The 20302-nt window shown below is 35.2% G+C and overlaps 1 protein-coding gene across 3 annotated transcripts in view; it reads left to right on the forward strand.

Annotated features, from left to right (window-relative positions):
* The window catches only part of Ascc3 (activating signal cointegrator 1 complex subunit 3), a 320418-nt gene that overhangs the window by 291140 nt on the left and 8976 nt on the right, over positions 1-20302 (forward strand). For all 3 annotated transcript variants that reach the window (XM_004862476.4, XM_021242706.2, XM_004862477.4), the window contains one exon: positions 19215-19366. In XM_004862476.4, coding sequence (XP_004862533.1) covers positions 19215-19366 — 152 coding nt within the window. The remainder of the gene's footprint in view (positions 1-19214; positions 19367-20302) is intronic.

Raw genomic sequence — 20302 nt, forward strand, 5'->3', positions numbered from 1 at the left:
CATTTGTATTGGTGTCTGCCTGCCCTCTCCACTGTAAGTTCTTTTTTATTCTTTCTGTAATTAATAAGTACTGTATCTTGTGGGATGATAGTTTAAGAGTATATAAAGATCCTGTGTCTTTTATAATTTCCTGTATTAGTTCAACATCATTGATAGTATTTTCCTGAAATAATTATTTCTCTTGTGATTTTTTTTTATTTCCATCATTCCTGGCATTGTACTATAAAGAAGAACTTTCTCTTCTCCCCTGTTTATCAGGGTCTTTATGCATTCATTTAGTTATATAGCTATAGATTCATAGAAGTCATTTTGTTCTATTGATTACAATGCATCGCTCTTATTTCTTATTTTGCGTCTCAGATTGTCCCAGAGTTCACTACTGAGAGCCTCTCAGGCTGGTGCCTGAATCCTTCCAACAGTCCCTCAGCGTTTTCTGAATACTCCCTTGTATTCTAGCGCCTTGGACTTTCCTTGCTCTAGCTCTGGAACCAGCTGTTTTCCTGAAGAGCCCTGGTTCCTTTTAGAAAATGGCTTTAGAGTCTAAAATCTGGATGCTTGCTGAACTCCTTTGCTGCTTGGATATCTTTACTTCTAGGCCAGATCAGTAGAATAAACAAGGAAATACAAGTATCTTTACACAGATATCTCTATCTGTTTATCTATTTGTGTGTGTGGAAAAAAAATCTATAATCTGATGCTTTCAATTTCAGTACTACTCTAAAGGGGTAATTCTAGTTTTCCTTTTTTTTTTTAAATTTCTAACTCCTTTTTCACCTGTAAACCTGATCATCACCTGTATCTGGTTATCATTAATAAAGCATTTCCATATATCCTCAATTTTAGAATATTCATGATGTAGTTTTAAATTAGTAACCATTAATCCTGTAAAGTACAAATTCACTAACTAGAGTACAATGGTTGAATAATAGTTTTTTCTTGTCTTTAAGTCTTTTCTTTTGTTCACTACACACATGCAAATACACACTTGATCTCTCAGTTTTTTCTTTTACAAATGTTATCTTGGTATATTATAACCTTTTTAATTTAACAATTTATATCATTAGATATTGTTCTCAAGTATAATTTCTAATGGCTGCACCTGAGTCCCCTGCCGTTAGACATTTGTGTGTGCAATTTCCCTCTATTATATAAATAAGTATTAGTTTCACCATGTTGAGTGTATGATACAGCTTTTCACCACCTGGAAAATGACAACCAGCTTTTTATCCTGAATCCTCTCATTCCTGCAGGTCTTTTACAATATTGTGACAAAAATAGACAGTCCAGGAAGGGGAAAGAATATAAGCATTTCTAATAGAAAAGTTGGAGAGAAAGTCAAGAGTTGATAAAATTTTCACTGACTCATTGGCAGTTCTAATTTTGTTTCACTTGCTCTCATTTGTTACATGGGTACCCCTTGTCTCAGAAAGAATCTGTTCAAGCAGTTTTCCAAGCTGCAGCCCTCCTAGCTGACTGAAAATTACACTACTGCCCTCTTGGGACGTCAACAAGATCCTGTGGTTTATGGATGGGACTCAGTACCACCAGCTCTGACTATAAATCCTCTTCTGCTTCTATTTTAGTATAAGGCTTTAAGCTGGTCACTTAACCCCTCCTGTCTGAGTAAACATAACACTTTACGAGAGTGGAGCATTATTAATGGTTACAAAGTAAAACAACAACTTGAGAACTCAAGGAAATAGGTCTATCTAGTATTATCCTTAGGAGTTCTGTTACTTATCATAGTAATTTACCATTAACATTTTGTTTTATAAAAGCACACTTTTTCTTTGAGCCATCATTTAGATTATGAAAACTATAGCTGTGACACCTATGTTCTGTGGAGTCCTTCACAGAAGGAAAACATAGTTGTAGTAAAATTCTTCCTGGCTTACAGTCAGACTGTACAATACAGCCTTGCCTTTTTTATTTCTTCTATTTCATTTTAAATTATGTATCAAGGTCATTTGTGTTTTGTGGTTTTTTTTAGTTTGAAGTGTTTTTTGTCATGGTTTCTTTTAATATTTTGTCATCATTACCATTTCCATTTCTATCTCCCACAATAAAAATAAAAGTAAAAATTACTGTACATGGCTCAGTTTTTAAAATCTGGTTGGAATTTTTTTTTGTAAATTGTGTAATTAGGGAATTTATTGTCATTGTCCTTATCTTTGAAATCTTTTGATCATGATAGCTATAAGAAGTATTGGTAAAACATAGTAAATAATGTGATATCCTTTGGGTATTGGATGTGCCAAAGAAAGACTTTACATTCTTAACCTTCATGAGACTATTACAAATCAGTTTCAAAAATTAAAGTACTTTAGCCAGGCATGGACATGCCCATAATCCCAGGATGATCATAAGTTTGAGTTTAGCCAGGACAACTTAATGACATAGGGAGACCCTTTTTCAAACTTAAAAAAAAAAAAAAAGTGGAGAAGAGGGGCTGAGGATGTAGCTCACTGCAAAACCCTCGGGTTCAAAACCCCAGTACCATGAGAAAAAAAGTGACTTGACTAAATTTTCCAAATTTAATGACAGAATCAGAAATAATGTTGAGTCGCTGGTATTTTGAATAACACTCTGCCTCATGCTTTTTCTTCTAATCTGGAGACAAAGAAATTGGTATTCAGAGAAATTCAGCAACACTGTTAAAGGTATTTGTTGAGGTGGTCTATGCTGAAACCAAATAGAGATTCCAGGACTTCTTCCTTGCTCAAATATCTCTGATCCTTTCTAAGAATTTTCAGAGTCTAATGATATAGTAAAATTATTATTCTCATTTTACAAATGAAGACTAAGCAACTTTCCCAAAATTACATCAGAAAGAAAAAGCTGTTTTCATCATAGGCTTAGATACATTATAAAAGTATTTTATAAAGATGAGTTTTAAAATTGTACTCAGGGGTGGGGATTTAGCTCAGTGACACCAGACCTGCCTTGCAAGTGCAAGGTCCTGAGTTCAATCCCTGGTACTGGAAAAAAAAAAATTAAAACATTAAATTTGTACTCAGATTCTAGTGAGAATTTATTTTAAAATATGAAATGTTCACATAAATTTCTATTTTTTTCAACCAGGAATTCCCACTAGACCATAAATATTTTTTAGTTCTTTTTAATGTATACTAAATCTCCTCCCTTTAATTACTCTGGTTCCCTTTTCAACAGTCTGCCTATAATTACTTTAACCAGTTTCTAAGAGGGAGTTGTTAATATGATTGAATATTTGTGACTGCTTTAATTATATCACTCTACAGTGTCCAGTTGATATGCTGTTTGGCTTTTTTATAAGAAATGTCTGTGATCCTTCTCAAGTTTTTATATTGTGCTACACAAACCAAGAAATTAACTATTTGTTTCCTCATATTCTCACCAAAACACTTTGAAAATCAATGAAAGGAAAGATTGAACTGCTTAGTGGGGAAAAGAATGCCTTCATAATTTTAAGAGGTCTTTATAATTAAAAGTATACATGCATATTAATAAAAAATGTTTTTAAGCATGCACACCAGAATAACCTCTGCATATGTTTACTATTAAGCACACTCACACATATTGTTTTGTGTTCCTCTGTCATTTCATTTTACTTTATCTCTGCAGGCTAAGTTCTTTCAGTACCTAATTCCTACTACCCCTTCTTTTTTTCTTCCACTGGCCCTCCCTGAAAAACTTTAAATTTCTCATAGCAGTAGACAGCTCAGAGGTTCCTTGACTTGTGATACAGAACTATCAGTTTCCTCAAAAGATAGCCAATATCGCTTCTTCACTATTGAGGACACATGTAAAGATCTGTCTTCTGCACACCAGAGCACTTGTTAACATGGATTCACACTCCATTACCTAATGAAATAAACATAGATAAACCCAACAGCTGTCTTGAAATATTCTAGGTGATTCAGTACTTGAAAGCAATACCTTTAAAGAACTGTGGTTTGGTGGGTATGTTTTCATTGTTTCATAGATTTTTACGTCTAACTTTAATATAGACAGTTTTCATCCCAAGTGCTGCAATTATAGACATGCACCACCACGCCTGGCTTCCAAAGTATAAGTAATTTAAAGAGCAAAATTAAAGATGGATAATAGGAAACAGGAAGACATTTTGCAAATGGCATAATGATCTAGAGATGGAGGGAGAAGAGGGAAGGGTAAGTGAAAATTAAGATGTGTTATACACATGTACCAACTTCCCACAATAGATGTAATCACTATGTACTACAAACATGGACTCATAAAAAATCAAGGAAAAATAAATTTTAAGGTTTTTTTTTAAAGACCAATATAAAAAAAAATATAGACAGTTTTGTTTTATGTTTTCCTTAATTTTTTCTCTCAACTTTTCTTTTCTTTCACGTATGAGATAATAGGCAGCTCATATGACCCAAACTATGTTAAAATGTTTTAATAGGCTTTATCAATTATCATAAAGATCCTGGTCAAAACCAATTTTAATCAACTGCATAGAGGAAGGGGGATAATAGTAGATGACTTAGAGTGGTAACCTTCTTAACTTTCAAAAATCTTTAAAGGCTTATTGTTGGAATTGCTTAGCCTGAACTTCAAAACAATGATTTGACTTTTTTATAGCAACTTCTAAGGAACTAAAGGCATACTGCACCACATGACCAGTGGTATATGTTTTTCTATACCCACAGCAGTTCTAAAAACACATTTCATCTTCAATCTACTTTTTAAAGTATGTTAATTCATAAGATTAAGATAAGTATGTGCCTGAGAATAAGAAAGAATAAGATACAGGAACATGCACTAGGCTGTGGGTTTGATCTCCAGCACTTCAAAAAACATAGGATGAAGGAAACTTTTGAATTCATTTAACTGGAAGATAATGTGACTGTGAAATGGGTCTGTAGTCTTTTTAAAATGATTCCTGTTTGTGGTAAATTAAGAAATACAGAAATATTTGTTGACACTAAGTAGAACTGCTGTTGGAGCAAGGCTTTTCTAACCCTTGAGGATTGTTCACCTAAGCACAGGTGCAGTGAGTTTGCAGTGCATTTAAGAATGTCAGTGTCATTTGAGCAAGTGAGCTTTAGAATTGTAGTCAAATACATTAGCAGTGAAAATAGTTCAGGTATTGCTGAGCTTAATGAAAGAAGTATTTGGTCAATCCTTAATCCAGTACTTATAAGAAATGTTTTGATGTAGCAAATAGGAGATGAAATCTTTTTAATTATTTTAGTAGAAGCCTTTGAAGTTTTTGAATGTTTATACTTGGAACAAAGAAATTTTTATAGACAGTTTAGCACAATAATCTTCAGAAAGCTTCTTCAAATCATTTTGATAAAAAGATGGGTAAAGATTATCAGTAAATAATGTCTGTTTTAAGGGTGTGTTTCAAAGAATATTAATGCTATGAGCATACATTGGAGATTTTCTTATCATTGAGGAAATGGTGAAAACATCAATAACTATAACATTGCTGACTGTTAAAATGACTTGGGCGTATAGAAGATCTCAAGGTAACATGGGCAAATGAAATAAGTACTTCACATTTTCCTTCCTAGTTCTTTCATAGAAGATTGAAATGATAAATGTTTGTGTGTGTGTGCATGCATGTATACAGTATATTCCTATAGCATTCTTAAGACTTTCTGCCAGATCTGAATTGTCTATCAACAAATGTAGTCTATTTGTTTTAAAAATTCAAGTGACCTAGAATGCAGCAAATCATCAAAAGATTATACATTATGACCAAGTAGATTTCATCCCAGGGATGCAAGGATAGTTGAACATACACAAATCAATAAGTGTAATACACAACATAAAGAGAATAAAAGATAAAGTTCACATCATATCAATAGATAGTGTAAATGCTTTTGACAAAATCCAACACCCATTAATGATAAAAACCTTGAAGAAAACAGGTATAGAAACCATATATGACAAAAAGCCATATATGACAAGAAGCCATATATAAAAGCCATATATGACAAACCTACTGCCAACATCATATTAAATGGAGAAAAGCTAAAAGCTTTCCACTAAAATCATGAACAAGACAAGGATGTCCACAGTTACCACTCCTTTTCACTATAGTACTAAGGTTTAGACCTTAGCCAGAGCAATCAGGCAAGAGATAGATATAAAGAGATACATATAGAAAGGAAAAAGTCAAGCTATCTTTATTTGCATATGACATGATCATTTACATAGAAGACCTAAAAAATTACACTTAAAGACTCCTACAATTAATAACCAAACTTAGCAGTGTAGCAAGATACAAAATCAACAAACAGAAACAAAAAGCATTTTTGACACCAATAATGAACTTACAGAGAAAGAAATTAGGAAAACAATACCAATCACAGTGGCATAAAAAAAAAAAAAAACTAAATGCAGTACTTAGAAATTAACCTAACCAAAGAATTGAAAGACCTCCACAAGGAAAACTGTACTACTCTGAAAAAAAGAGTATATGAAAAATGAGATCAAGAGGACATTAGAAAATGGAAAGTTATCCTCTATTCCTGGATAGTAGAGCCAACATTGTCAAAATGGCCATACTGCCAAAACTTAACTTGACTTAAGGCAATCACAATCAAAATATCAACATTTCTTACAAAACAAAATAAACAATCCTAAAGTTCATATGGAACCAGATGGGACCTAGAATAGCAAAAGCAATCCTGGGCAACAAGAGTAAAGTAGAAGGCATCACAATCCTGAATTTCAAGTTATATTACAAAGCTACAATGATAAAAGCAATGTATTGGCACCAAAACAGACATGTGGACCAATAGAACAGAATAGAGGATGCAGAAACAACCCCAGACACATTTAGCCACCTCATCTTTGGCAAAGGGGCCAAAAACAACTAGAGGAATGATACCCTCTTTAGCAAATGGTACTGGGAAAACTGGCTATTGACGTTCAGATCAAAACTAGACTCATATCTCTCACCATTTATTAAACTAAAAGCAAAATGGACCTAATATCTGAATATTAAAACAGAGACATTTAACCTGATGGAAGATAAAACTCTTGAAGACATATGCATGCCTAGGCAAGGACTTTCTGAACAGAACCCCAGTTCCACAGGAAATAACATCAATGATCAACAAAATTATGTCAAATTAAAAAGCTCTGCACAGGAAAGGAAATAACCAACAGAATGAAGAGACAACACACAAAGTGGGAAAAATCTTTGATAGATACACCTGGGACAGAGCACATTATCTAGACTATATAAAGAATTCAAAAAAGTTAGACCCCCCCCAAAAAAAATGAAAGACCCAGCCATAAAATGGGCAATGGAAATGCATACATACTTCTCAGAATAAGAAATACAAATGACCAATAAATATATGAAAAAATGGGCCGGGGATTTAGCGCAGTGGTTCCATCGCCTGCCCCGCAAGTGCAAGGACCCAAGTTTGATCCTCAGTACCAAAAAAAAAAAAAAAAAAAAAAAAAAAATATATATATATATATATATATATATATGAAAAAATGTTCACCATCGTTGGCCATTAGAGAAATGCAAGTTAAATGGAAACTAGGGAGAGCTTTTTAAATGGGAAGAGAACAAGAGATGGAGGGAGGAGAGAGGGAGGGAAAGGAAAAGGGATTTTTAAAAAAAGAATTGAAAAAAATGGAAATAAAGCTTTTGCAAATGGGAAGGGGAACAAGAGTTGGGGGGAAGAGAGAAGGGGAAGAAGATGAAAAATTATTAAGATGTGTTATGTACATATACAAAGTCACCCATGATAAATATTATGTACTGCAAAAATGTAATAAAAATATTTTTTAAAAAAGGAACAAACAAAATTGAGATTGCATCTTAACTCCAGAAAGAATGGCCATCATCAAGTAATCAAATAATAAATGTTGGCGAAGCTGTGGGGAGAAAGGACCCTTCTACATTGTTGGTGGGAATGTAAACTAGTATAACAAATATAGAAATCAGTATAGAAATCCCTTAGAAAACTGAAAAGAGAAATTCCATTTGACACAGCTATTTCCTGTCTAGGAATTTTCTCGAAAGAGTTAAAATTACAGTGATACATTGCATATCCATGTTCATAGCAACATAACTCATAATAGCTAAATCTTGGAAATGCATCTGTGTCCATCAACAGATGAATGGATAAAGAAAATGTAGTATTTACACCTGTGGAGTACTCCTCAGCTATAAAGGATAAATTTAACTCATTTGTGGGAAAATGTAGGCACCTTGAATCCATGCTAAGTGAAGTAAATCACACATAAGCTGAAATATTGTATGGTTGCTTTTATATCAGAAACTCATATAAATAAAGTAGGAAATAAAGGAGAATAGGAAACATGGAGATTGATCTTTTCCAAATGGGAAGGGGACCGAGAGATTTTGGCAGGGAGGGGAAAGGGTTGTAAAATGAATTAAGATATGTCATGTACGTGTATCAACTACCCACAATGAATGTATTCATTATGTACCACAAACATGTACTTATTTTTAAAAATACAGAATGAAAAAACTTCAAATTACTTTATCAAACTCATAGAGACCAATGTATTCATCTAAGTTAAGCTTCTTCCTGATCAGACCATCAAGAATTCATATCTTGCCATAGAAGCCTGATGAAGTTTAATTAATGGAAGAGTATTTAAAAACAAATTATTCTAAATGAATTTGTTCCTTAATGCTTTTTTCTTCTACTGCACTGTGGTGGAGAATCATAGCCCTGGATGGTCAAAGCTACATGTTAACTCCACAGTAGAATGGCCAAAGTACCATCTAAAACAAGGCACCATCCTCACTAAGGAGCAACACAGAGCTGATGGCCAAAACTAACACAAATGTGTGGATTTTGCAGTGTTAAACACTTTTACTTACTCTTGTAGATTTACAAGCAGTCTCCCTTCAAGAACTGTAATATAATTTGGAAAGCTATTTCCTCCTGGGTGACTTTACCTGTAAGCTTTTGTGTGATAATTCTGTGATGGTTTATTGATGATATGATGCTATTATGAAGGATCCTTCTACCCCCAGCTCCTCTCCGCAGACCCACATAACAACCCTTTTCCCGGTTGGCGCTGTAGGAAATGAGTAATGCTTAACCCATTTGTGTGATCAATTCACTTAAGCAGCTACTGTGAAATGTTAATCACAACTTTAATTTGTACTGCATTAGCATTTTGATTAACTTGTAGGCTTGCTAGTGCACTTGAAGCACTTTTACTCATAGTTACAGCTCGGAAATGACTTTTTGATTAATTAAGTTTCTTAGACAGCAGCTGAGCTTCCTGAATGCTAACCTTCTGGGGGTAAAAGTTTAGGAGAAAGTTACTATGAACAACTGTTGCTATTGGAAAAGATCCTTGTAAATGTACTTACAGCATTTTAATTATTGACAAAATATTGTATCATTACTTGAAACTGACCTAAACTTTTAAAGGTGTGTGCCTTTCGGCCAAGATTTTTTCAGGTCTTTCCATCATTGTGAAACTTCTGGTAGCTCTTAAATAGTCCATTTGCTAGATTTTAACAGGCTGCCAAGGATGAATTTCTGTAATTTTTTTAAATAAATTTTTGATTTGAGAATAGCTTTACATTTCCGAGGATGTGCAAAGATAGTTTTCCCATATGCCTTAAACCTACTTTATCTCTAGTATTAACATCTTACATACCTTAATAAATTATATTTGTTATAATAAATAACTGATACATTATGAATCAAAGTCTATACTTAATTTTTACCTATCATCCTTTTTCTATTCAAGAATCTCATTCAGGAGCCGGGGATTTAGCTCAGTTGTTTCTCCACCTGCTGTGCAAGCACAAGGACCCGAGTTCGAGCCCCAGTACCAAAAAAAATAAAAGAATCTCATTCAGGCTACCATATTAATTAACTTTAAACTTCATGTCTCCTTAGGCTACTCTTGATTATGACAACTTCTCAGCTGTTTGCAATGATCTCTATAGTGTTTTTACATTCTCATGGCATTTATTATTAACAACTTGATTTTTATAAATAAATGCAGTGTCTTTTACTCTGGACTGCATCTTTTTCTTTTAAATTCTGATAATAGCATATTATCTTTAGTCATTTGATTTAAACAGAAATAGCAAGGTCGCCTACCACTTCAGCCTTTGCTGCGATCTTATTTTCATGTGCTTCTTGTAATCCCTGTACACTCACTAGATGAATTAAGATGACTACCAAGAGACTGGGCTGGAAGAAGAAGGTCCCTTAAAAAGGAGGAAGAAGACAGGCTGCAATTCGGTAGAATGCTAAGAGGGGGAGAAAGGCTAGAACATCATCTGTGTAGTTGCATATGAGCCTCCTGTGGCCGGAGCCTTGACACCGATGGTTAAATTGACAGATTTTTTACATTGAAGTTTAGATTTTAGGGGGAAAATGTTGTGGGGTTTTTGTTTTTTGTTTTTTTTGAAACAGGGTCTCATTCTGTAATCCAAGCTGGCCTTGAACTCACTATGTAGTCCAGGCTGGTCCCAAACTTGCAGCAATGCTCCTGGCTCAGCCTCCTGAGTGCTACAATTACTAGCAAGTGCCATCATTCCCAGCTAGAACAAATTTTTAGTAACATACCTTAGAGCTAGACTCTATTGTCCATTTAATAACATGTCTCTTTATGCAAATTTAATACTGTCATTTTTTCTTCAGGAGCCTGGGTCAGTGATTCTCTTTTCTTGCAATGAAATTGACCTAATTTGATCACAAGGGTTATTATTCCTGTTTTATCCTTGGGTTATTTAACTCTAGAATTCAGTTGTGTTTTGAAAGATAAATACCTGAAGATCAAATATTGAGATGTAGTTACAACCAAATGGTGACTTTAATTTTTAAACCTTAGGTTTTCAGAACTTGTATGGACAAAATTGTTCAGAGACAATGATCAATTAAACACATAATAATTTTGTGTAATGTTTATATTTTCCCTCAGTATGGGGATAAGAGAACAGATGTAAGCCACCTCAAATCCCTTTGAAAACAAGATAGGATATGTGTAAGTCAGCAGAGATAATGGAATATAATGCAATCAGCACAGATCTGAAAGTGGAAAACTAACATTAATCCTTAACTCTCTCAATTTTTACCATTGTGATTATGTAGTACTCATGCCTACATCATGGGTAGTATTGTGAAGGATTAAAAGAGCTACTAAAATGTTTTATAATCTGTGCACCACTGTACAAATATTTTCATCAGACCACACATGCATACTGTCTACATGGTCTTACTTTAACTATATAATTTACTGTTTGTATCTTTTCACAATAATTGCATATAATCCACATTACTTGCCACAAAATAGAGAGTGAGAAATTGTCACGCTTAAGGTTTTTACTGTTAATAATCTGCAGTTGTAGAAGATAAGAAAAATATTAGTACTGTAGATTTGAATACATTCATTCTTTGAAGAAATAGTTGCATCTTTGTAAACCTGTCCTTTAAATGCTCAGACCAAGCCTGATAAGCTTAAGGAACTTTTTAAAAATTCATGTTAGTTATACAGAATAATGTGTTTCATTTTGACATAGTCATGCATACATATAACATACTTTGATCACTGGTTTCTCTTTTTTTCCCTCCAACTCCCCTCAATTCCCTTCCTCTTCTCTGATAGTCCTTCAGGGAATTCACAAGTAGATTCAGAATAAATATTAAGGACAGGAGTTTCATCCAAGTCATAACCATGCTTTTGACTTCAGGAGCCTCCCACTCAAAACAAATTTCCTTCTAGAGATTGTGTATTTTCTAAGTTATCTTAGTTTCTAAAGTTTTGTTTGTTTTGCTGTTAGTGTCTTGTTTTACCTTTTCATAATACCAAATACTCAAGAAGTTCTTGAATTTTCTGCCTGAGGATAAGTTCTAAGATGTGTGTCTTATAGCTCTTTTTGGTTTTTGTCTCTTCCTTTCACCTTATCCTTTTGTCCCTCCTTCTGTTCTTCCCTCTCTTAGTCACTCTCTCAGATATAGGCACTCACACACACTGTCTTCATTTCACCCTTCCCTCTGAAACTGTTGTTGGCTAATTCTTTTTTTTTAATTACCCAGTAATAAAAGTTGGCCTCCTTAGGTCTTTCCAAGTGTTATCAGAATCTCTTGGCTTTTGATTTTCCTGGATGGCTACATCGAAATGCTATTGGATAGCTCCTTCTAAAATTCACTGTTTGTATCTTTTCACAATAATTGTCTATCAAATGTTACCAAGTTTTTGGCTTGTTCACCTCTCCTTCTGGAGTTAGATTCCAGGTTCTTCTCATCTCGAACAAAAAAGTTAAATGAAACAAACAAAAAGTAGTGGCAAAGTTTATTTGAAAAAGTGAAGAGAGAGAGAAACTGGCTCTATAGAGTGAGCTTGGGCCAAGTAAAAGAGTAATGAACAAGATACACCCCAGTATACTCCAGCAAGATACACTCCAATACACCCTGGAGAAAGCAGGGTGGGCTATTGTGAGTAAAGCTCTTTCTGGGATGTGTGTGCTTTTATACTGACCAAATCTCAAGGAAACCTGCAAGAACTTCTACATCCGGGTCCTGAGAGGCAGTGCTGAGATACCAGGCCTCGAGCTGATTTCAGGTCTAGGCCATCCTGTTGAAAATCTGCTGGAGTTCTTTTGCAAGTCCACATGCAGGGCTTTGGGAACTGTTCTGCCCATGTGTTCTGGAATCTTGTAATTAACAAGTCATATCTACTTCCCCAGCCAGCTTTGCCGTGCCAGAATCTCTGGTTTCACAGCCATTTCTATCTTCTTGGACTCCTATCCATGTTATGTTTTACTTTCATTGTCCACAGTTTTGTTTTGTTTTGTTTTGTTTATCTCCCAAAATCTAGATATCTAGCTCCATCATAGTGGGCTCAACAGATGACCTTTTTAAAATAATCACATTTGGGCCGGGGATTTATCTCAGTGGTTCCACCTCCTGCCTCGCAAGCACAAGGTCCCGAGTTCAATCCCCGGTACCACAAAAAAAAATCATATTTACCAAATTTAATTAATAGACATTATAGCTAATCCACCCCACACACACACACCATGATATCACCACCTGAGTCACCTGTCTGGCAACAGCGCTTATACTAATCAGTTTGAACATTTCTGATGATATAAAGTGGCATCTCTTCTCTTCCCGATTCCTCAGTTAAGTCCTCAGTTCCATTATGATTTGTCATTCTAAATAGCATTGCCCCCAGAGTTGGCCATTTCAATAATGCTAGAGTACCCTAATAAAATCTCTCACTTCGCTGGGTAACTGTCACCATCTGAATTCTGTGCTTTTATACTCAAATTATTCATTATTGCAGGAAACAATCACAGAACATTCCTAATGGTCACTGCTACAAAGTTGTGCTGTTGAAATTCACAGCTCCTCCAGTTTTTAGTCATAGTATCAGTTATGCCCAGTACTTAATCTTAAACATTTTTGTGCTCCTTCCTGGTTCTTCTTCCCAACAAAAGACATAACCTCCAATTTATAGCGATTCTTGGCACCTTCTGGTATTAACACTGATTTCCCTTCTCAAAGCTTTTCTCTCTTCATTGTGACTCAGATCTTCCTTGACCAATGAAACCAACCCCCTTTCTAGGGCCTGGCCTACACACTTCTGTAGCAGAAACCCCTATCTTCCTCTGAAAATAGCAGTTTTTGTACAGCTAATTTTTTATTTAGTATATGCTACCCCCTGACATCAAGAGTATTATTGTCCACCTGCAAAGATAGAAAGCAAACTATAAAAACAATTACATAGAAAGAGTATATTGGCATTTTATTGCTAAAAGACTAAAGTTCACACAGAAGATAGAAGCCTTAAAAAGTACCTAATCAGTTAAGGGTGGTGGCACACCCCTGTAACCCCGGCAAACGGAAGACTGAGGCAGGAGAGAATGGAGTTCAAGGCCAGCCTGGGCTACATAGTTAAACCCTGTCTCAAAAAAAGAAGAAGGTACCAATCAAACTCCATTTTTCATATGATGAAAATGAACACTGATAGATAAGTAGTTTGCCCAAGATTTTATAGTTAACTTAGAGGCATAAACTCTAAACTCTCAGGCTCTCTTCCTATTATACCACTCCACCTTCAAACCAGTACCAAGTACTCACAATTTATACTTCATCCAAACTCATAAGTCAGACCTCCATATTTACCAGTTCCACACGTGTGAATTTAATCAGCCATGAATTGAAAATATTAGGCAAAAAAACAGGCTCTTTTTTTTCATTATTCCCTAAGCAATATAGTATTACAACTATTTACCTAATGTTTGCATTATATAAGTAAAAATTATTTAAAGTGTACAGTAGGAGATGCACAGGTTATATCCAAAACATTACACCATTTTAAATAAGAGACTTGAGCATCCATGGAGTTTGGTGCGTGTGCACACACACACACACACCACACACACACCCATCTTCAGAACCAATCTCATGAATGCTGAGGGATGTTTTCATCTAGTATGCCCATTCCTCCTATCATATGTAATCAAATTCACAACCTCATTCAAATTCTACACACCTTCCCATTATCCTGAACTTCACAGGCTTTGTACTATAATGGTTAAAGTAAGTGCTTTGGAGTCAAGCTCTCCAGAATTTAAATCCCAGCCATGCCTGTTTACCAGAGCTATGCATCCTTAGATACATCTCTTTCACTCTTGGGGCCACAGTGTCTTCATCTGTAAAATAAGCTTGCATTCCATATCTTAAATGGTTACCAGAGCTGACAGGTAGTAGACACTTAATCATCTGTACTAATCATGATTATCAGTGCCCCCGAGAGTCCTCTGGATCTCCCCTCCCCCGTCAGCTTTTCCAGCCTTTCCAGATCTCTCTCCTGGTCACCTGTCTCCACTGCAAGAATGCTCATTCTTGGCTGTCTACTTTATTTCCAGGATTTCAGATTCCACAGCTGTAATCTATACTTTCTCTCTAGAGCTCATTGTCACCTGAACTTCTCATCTGGTTAGTAGCACCTCAGTTAAAATGTGTTCAGCCCCAAATTAATTATCTCTTTTCCAACCCATTTCTTTTCAGGAAGTGATAGCCATATTGTTCCTGTTAATTCTGATAAGGTTTTAGTTTAGTGTGATTTTATAAATGAATGCCATGCTAAGAATCACATTTTCACTCTGCCATGGCTAGAGTAATAAAGAATTCTGAATCAGCAGTCTACTGAAATTGATTCAACTTGGTATCAATTAGGATAAAGACTCAATGCAGTCAACCACTATTTTTCTCCTATACTAAGAATTATCCTAACGTTGTCTGATAGGTAGTGTGCCAAGTGGAAAGTGGAAAAGAGGTAAAGGAGGATTAAATACTTGCCTAATGTTAGTGCTAAACTGCTAAAAAATGCCAGGTTTATTTCTCCTCAGTGTATAAAGCAGCCTTTTGTTGTTGACTATTAGATGATTTGTAAAGGGCTTTGAGGTGACTTGGGAGGCTCAGCCGTGTTATCCAGGTGTTACCAAAACCAGGCTCCAAGGAAGAGCATATATTAGTCCTTATCTGCCAGGAAGATACTACAAAAGATAGTGAAACCAAGTCCTCCATAGACTCAGTCCTGCACAGGTGTGTCAGTATAAGCTCCAAGGACTCTCAGGCCCATTTGCCATCCTAATCCCTGGCAGTTATGACCCCTGAACAGCACCATGGGCTTAAAACTCAAACTGAGAACCAGAGCCACATCATCCATTTTGGCTTGAACTGCAGGATCTGTCTTTGGCCTCATCTTCTAGATTTCTTGTGATTCCACACATCTCCTGATAAACCAATCTGCCTATTCCACACATCTGCCCCCAACCTGGCCGGCTTTGTCCCTCTGCTTTGTCCCAGTTTAGAAATGACATCAAAATGATCAAAGAAAATCTTCATTAAAAATCATGAATTGTTTTAGCATGTTTTTATCTTATCATAGAAGAATTTTTAAATAGACATCTGTCTATTAGGATCTACTGTGTAGCAAGCAATATGTTGGCCACTTCATATAGTGAAGGACTTTGAAGTGACTTGGGAGGCTCAGCCATGTTACTCACCTGTTACCAAAGCCAGTTTGGGGGAAGAGTTTATATTAGTCCTTTTCTGACAGGAAGATATTATAAAAGAGAGGTCTTTATCCTCAAAGAAACGCTAAAAGGAGATATTCCCTTCCAAAAATAAACCTGGGTTCAGTATGGAATTTCCCCACATTTATACATGGTAAATGGGAGAAAATTAGGATACAAATCTATGTCTGTCTGATACCAAAGCTTATGTTTTATCTTCTATTCTGTAATATTGGTAGATGTGCATTGACTTAGGCAGAATATTGTGATTATTGGATTTTTACCTGTATTCTCAATACAGAATTTTTTTGTGTGCATTTTTCTAGGGGTGCAGTTACAAAGAATAATTCCAGATTCTTGCAGTCATGGAGCTTATAGTTGAAAGAGAGATATGTGAGCAAAGAATTCCAGTTGAATAGTGATGAGGTGCCTCGAGAGCAGGGAGGGGTAGAGAAAGAAAGGCCTGTGCCCATCTAAAAGAATCAGGGAAGCATCACAGTTTTAGTATTTGGGCTGTGTGAATGATGAGTGGGAATTTTCCAGGTAGATAAAACAGAAAGAACAGTATTTATTTTTTAAAAATTAAAAACAAGGATAAATTTGAGGAAATACTTGTAATCTTGTATTGCTGTACAATGTCAAAAAGGAAAAAAGACCAGGGCCGGGGATTTAGCTCAGTGGTTCCGCCACCTGCTTCGCAAGCACAAGGACCCGAGTTCAATCCCTGGTACCAAAAAAAAAAAAAAAAAAGAAAGAAAGAAAAAAGACCAGACAGATTGTAGGATTGACTGCCATGCAGAGAAATGTTTGTTTTTCTTTGACACCATCGAAAAAGTTTAAGTGTGACACCACTGAAAAATTTAAACAGAAGAATGACATGATCAGTTTTACCTTTTAAAAATTTAGTTGGTGGGCCAAGTGTAGCACATGCCTGTAGTCCCAGCACCTGGAGACCAAAGGCAGAAAGATAATCCTAAATTTGAGTCCTGCCTGATCTGTACAGTGAGTTCAAGGCCAGCCTAGAGTATATACTGAGACCCTGTTTCAAAAAAAAAAAAAAACCAAAACTCATTTGGTAACAGTATAAAGTATTGATTGAAGGAGAGTTAAATAAGAATAAGAATAAAGGAATATTTGTAATGTTCCAGGTGAGGAACATTGAGGGTCTGCACTCGGCAGTAGGAGAAGAGAGAACAGAAGCACTAGGGAGTGGTTGAACAGTGAACCATGTACCAACATTTGGTCCACCATATGTGGGCAGTCACAAATTCTTTTACCATTCCAAGTTATTGATCTCCCCTCCTGCTTTTTCTGTGAAATTAAACCAAGATAAATAATAGTTTTCAATTCATGATACAGTTTTTCATTTACTTCATATACGCACCTCACATGATTTTTTTTATGTTTTCATATCTATGTCATACAATGAAAAGTTGTGGGGAACTCATAAATTTTATGAAATCTTTCAGCTTCATCATGAAAACTTCAAAGTTAGAAACATATGGTTCATCCATCCAACTCTTCTAGTATGTGAGCTTTGGTCTATAAATTATTTCCAGTCCAGTTGTAATGTAAAATTGCCATAGTTACTCTGCATTACAAGTTCTAACATCATCATAGTACTTAGTTATAATTATTCACTTCTCTTTTCCTTTTCCCTTAGCAAGACTCAAGAGTTGTAACTTGTAAACTGCTGTTTTTGTCTATGAGTATCATTCATCATAATCTGCTTGTCTCACATACTTCAAAGAAGAGGTATATTATTCTTTGTGAGAAAAAGGAAAGTTATGTGTATTTTCTCAAGTTTTATAGACATGTACATTCATACATGAATACACATCCACATACCATGTACATGCATATCTATTTACATTCATATATGTATACATATTTATATACATACATAGCTATTATACTAACACACAGGTTTATATATAGATTTAGATAACGTGCCTAGCAGATTAATGGGTGCTAAAGACCATTTTGACCATTCTATCATATTAATCATAGTTTCCAAAAACTTTGATCCATTTCCCTGTAATATATATAAAGAAATCATAGATCCGTTGGCCAGATGTACTTCTAAAACTGTTTTACGTTTTGTAAATTAGAGAACTCAGGATTAGAAATTCAAAGCTTACAAGGAACATGCGTCTACATCAGTAGTACTAAGAATTATGGCAAATTAATTTTACTAGCTGAGGAAAAAGTCATTTCTAAAATCTAATCAATTTTGTACAAGAGTTTATAACTGTTTTACTGACAGTGAAATTTCTTTTCTTTCTTTCTTTTTTTTTTTTTCTATCGCCGAGGATCAAACTCGGGACCTTGCGCTTGCAAGGCAGGCACCAGAACCACCTGAGCTAAATCCCCAGCCCGAGATTTCTTTTTTATTAAAGTATCACTGTATGTAATCATTGCTAGGTACATCCCAAAATATGAGAGTAGTCCTAAAACTATAAAACCACTGCCTAAGATCATGATACTAACTTATGTGTCTTTAAGTCAGCATTTTCCAGAATCTAATTTAATTGAAATAGCTTTGCCTGTGTAAACTACCCCTTTGTTTAAATAAGATTTCACTGTTTAGTTTTGCCTTAAGCAAATGCAGCCTTTTGTTTGTCCACAGAACATTAGATTAAATGTATAGACTAATATGAATAGCTGCTCCTCATTTCACATGTACCACTGGCAATTGCCCCCTTCACTAATGTATGCTGTATTATTTCAGTGAGAACTAGAGCTTGCTCTTTGGGAATATAAATTTTTGGCAAGAAAACCTATTTCCTTACCATTATTGATTTTAAATTTGTAAGAGTGCATGAGATTTAGTTTCTAAATGCATCTGCTAATACTCTTGATACAGTGAATTATGTAGGTATTTGCTCTCAAAGTACACTGAGTTTTTATCTTCGTTTCATTACTGGATACTGGTATTATCTGGCTATCTTTGCTACCCTAAAAAAGCTTAGTATTTGGCCTTTTGTAAGAAGCAATGTATGATATAATAAATGATGCGAGAGATTCACTGTTTCCCTCATCCTACTGTAGTTTGTTTTCTGGTTTCCATTTTGATGAATAGTAATCTAGAGAGATAATCTTTGGTTTTTCTGTTTATTTTTTGTTCCCGATGGAGAGGTGGAAAGGGAAAGTGCTGTGATTCTTGCGACATGTACATTTTCCCTCTTTATTTCAGGCAATGCTGGATGTGGCTGCAAACCAGGGCTGGCTGGTTACTGCCCTGAATATCACTAACCTGATTCAGATGATGGTCCAGGGCCGGTGGTTAAAAGACTCCTCTCTTCTTACACTACCAAATATAGAACAGCACCATCTTCACCTTTTCAGGTAATTGTTTTAATTTTCAGTGCAATTATTTCAATTTCAAAAAATCTTTTTTTCTTTCTTTTGTGGGGTCGGGGGGAGCCCAGAGTAGTCCTAGGAATAAAACTCATGGTCTCATGCATGCTAGGCACTGTTCCACCACTAAGATATACCCCCAACTTCCCTCCAAAAGATGTTTTTAAGTGTGTATAGTTAACGGCATTTTTACAGTGTAAATGCCCATTTCCCAGAGAGAGACATGGCCTAGAGTCGTAACATTTTCACTGGGAGTTTGGTCATCAGTCCCAAGCTGAACCACAATGCATTTTAACCTTCTGTCTAAATTGTTTTCCAATTGTAGCACTGGAGATATATATATATATATATATATATATATATATATATATATATATATACACACACACTTTTTTTTTTGAAACAGCATCTCCCTATGTAGTTCAGGCTGGCCTTGAACTAATTGTATAGCCCAGGCTGGCCTCAAATTTATAGTGATCCTCCTGCCTTGGCCTTTGGTACTGGGATTACAGCACACCTTGCTTTTGTTTTTGTTGTTATACTTCTATTCAATTTGCATGTATTCTTTAATAATATCAGTCCTCATTTAAGAAGACTAAAATAAAGTAATAAAGTAATGAGAGGACTAAAATAAAGTAAATCCCTAGCTTCTGTTACTGTAGGAAAGATTGAAAATCCATTGTCAAAAATAAATCTTACATCTGCACAATATCTAAAACTAGGTATCTGTATATGGTAGAAGCTCAAAATATAACCTATGCATAAAAGGAGAGTTGTGTTAGCATCAAAGTATTTAACTCTTAAGTCTCATGTACATGGCTCCAAATATTTTACCAAGGAAAAGAATAACCCATAATACAACAAAGATTGGCAATGTTGAAATGAAAATATTTCTTTCATACTAGTATTTCACACCAGTTAAGA

The sequence above is a fragment of the Heterocephalus glaber genome, unplaced genomic scaffold, assembly GCF_053883595.1.
Source record: "Heterocephalus glaber isolate CG9 unplaced genomic scaffold, H.glaber_assembly_v1.0 deba00001523, whole genome shotgun sequence".
NCBI lineage: Eukaryota > Metazoa > Chordata > Mammalia > Rodentia > Bathyergidae > Heterocephalus > Heterocephalus glaber.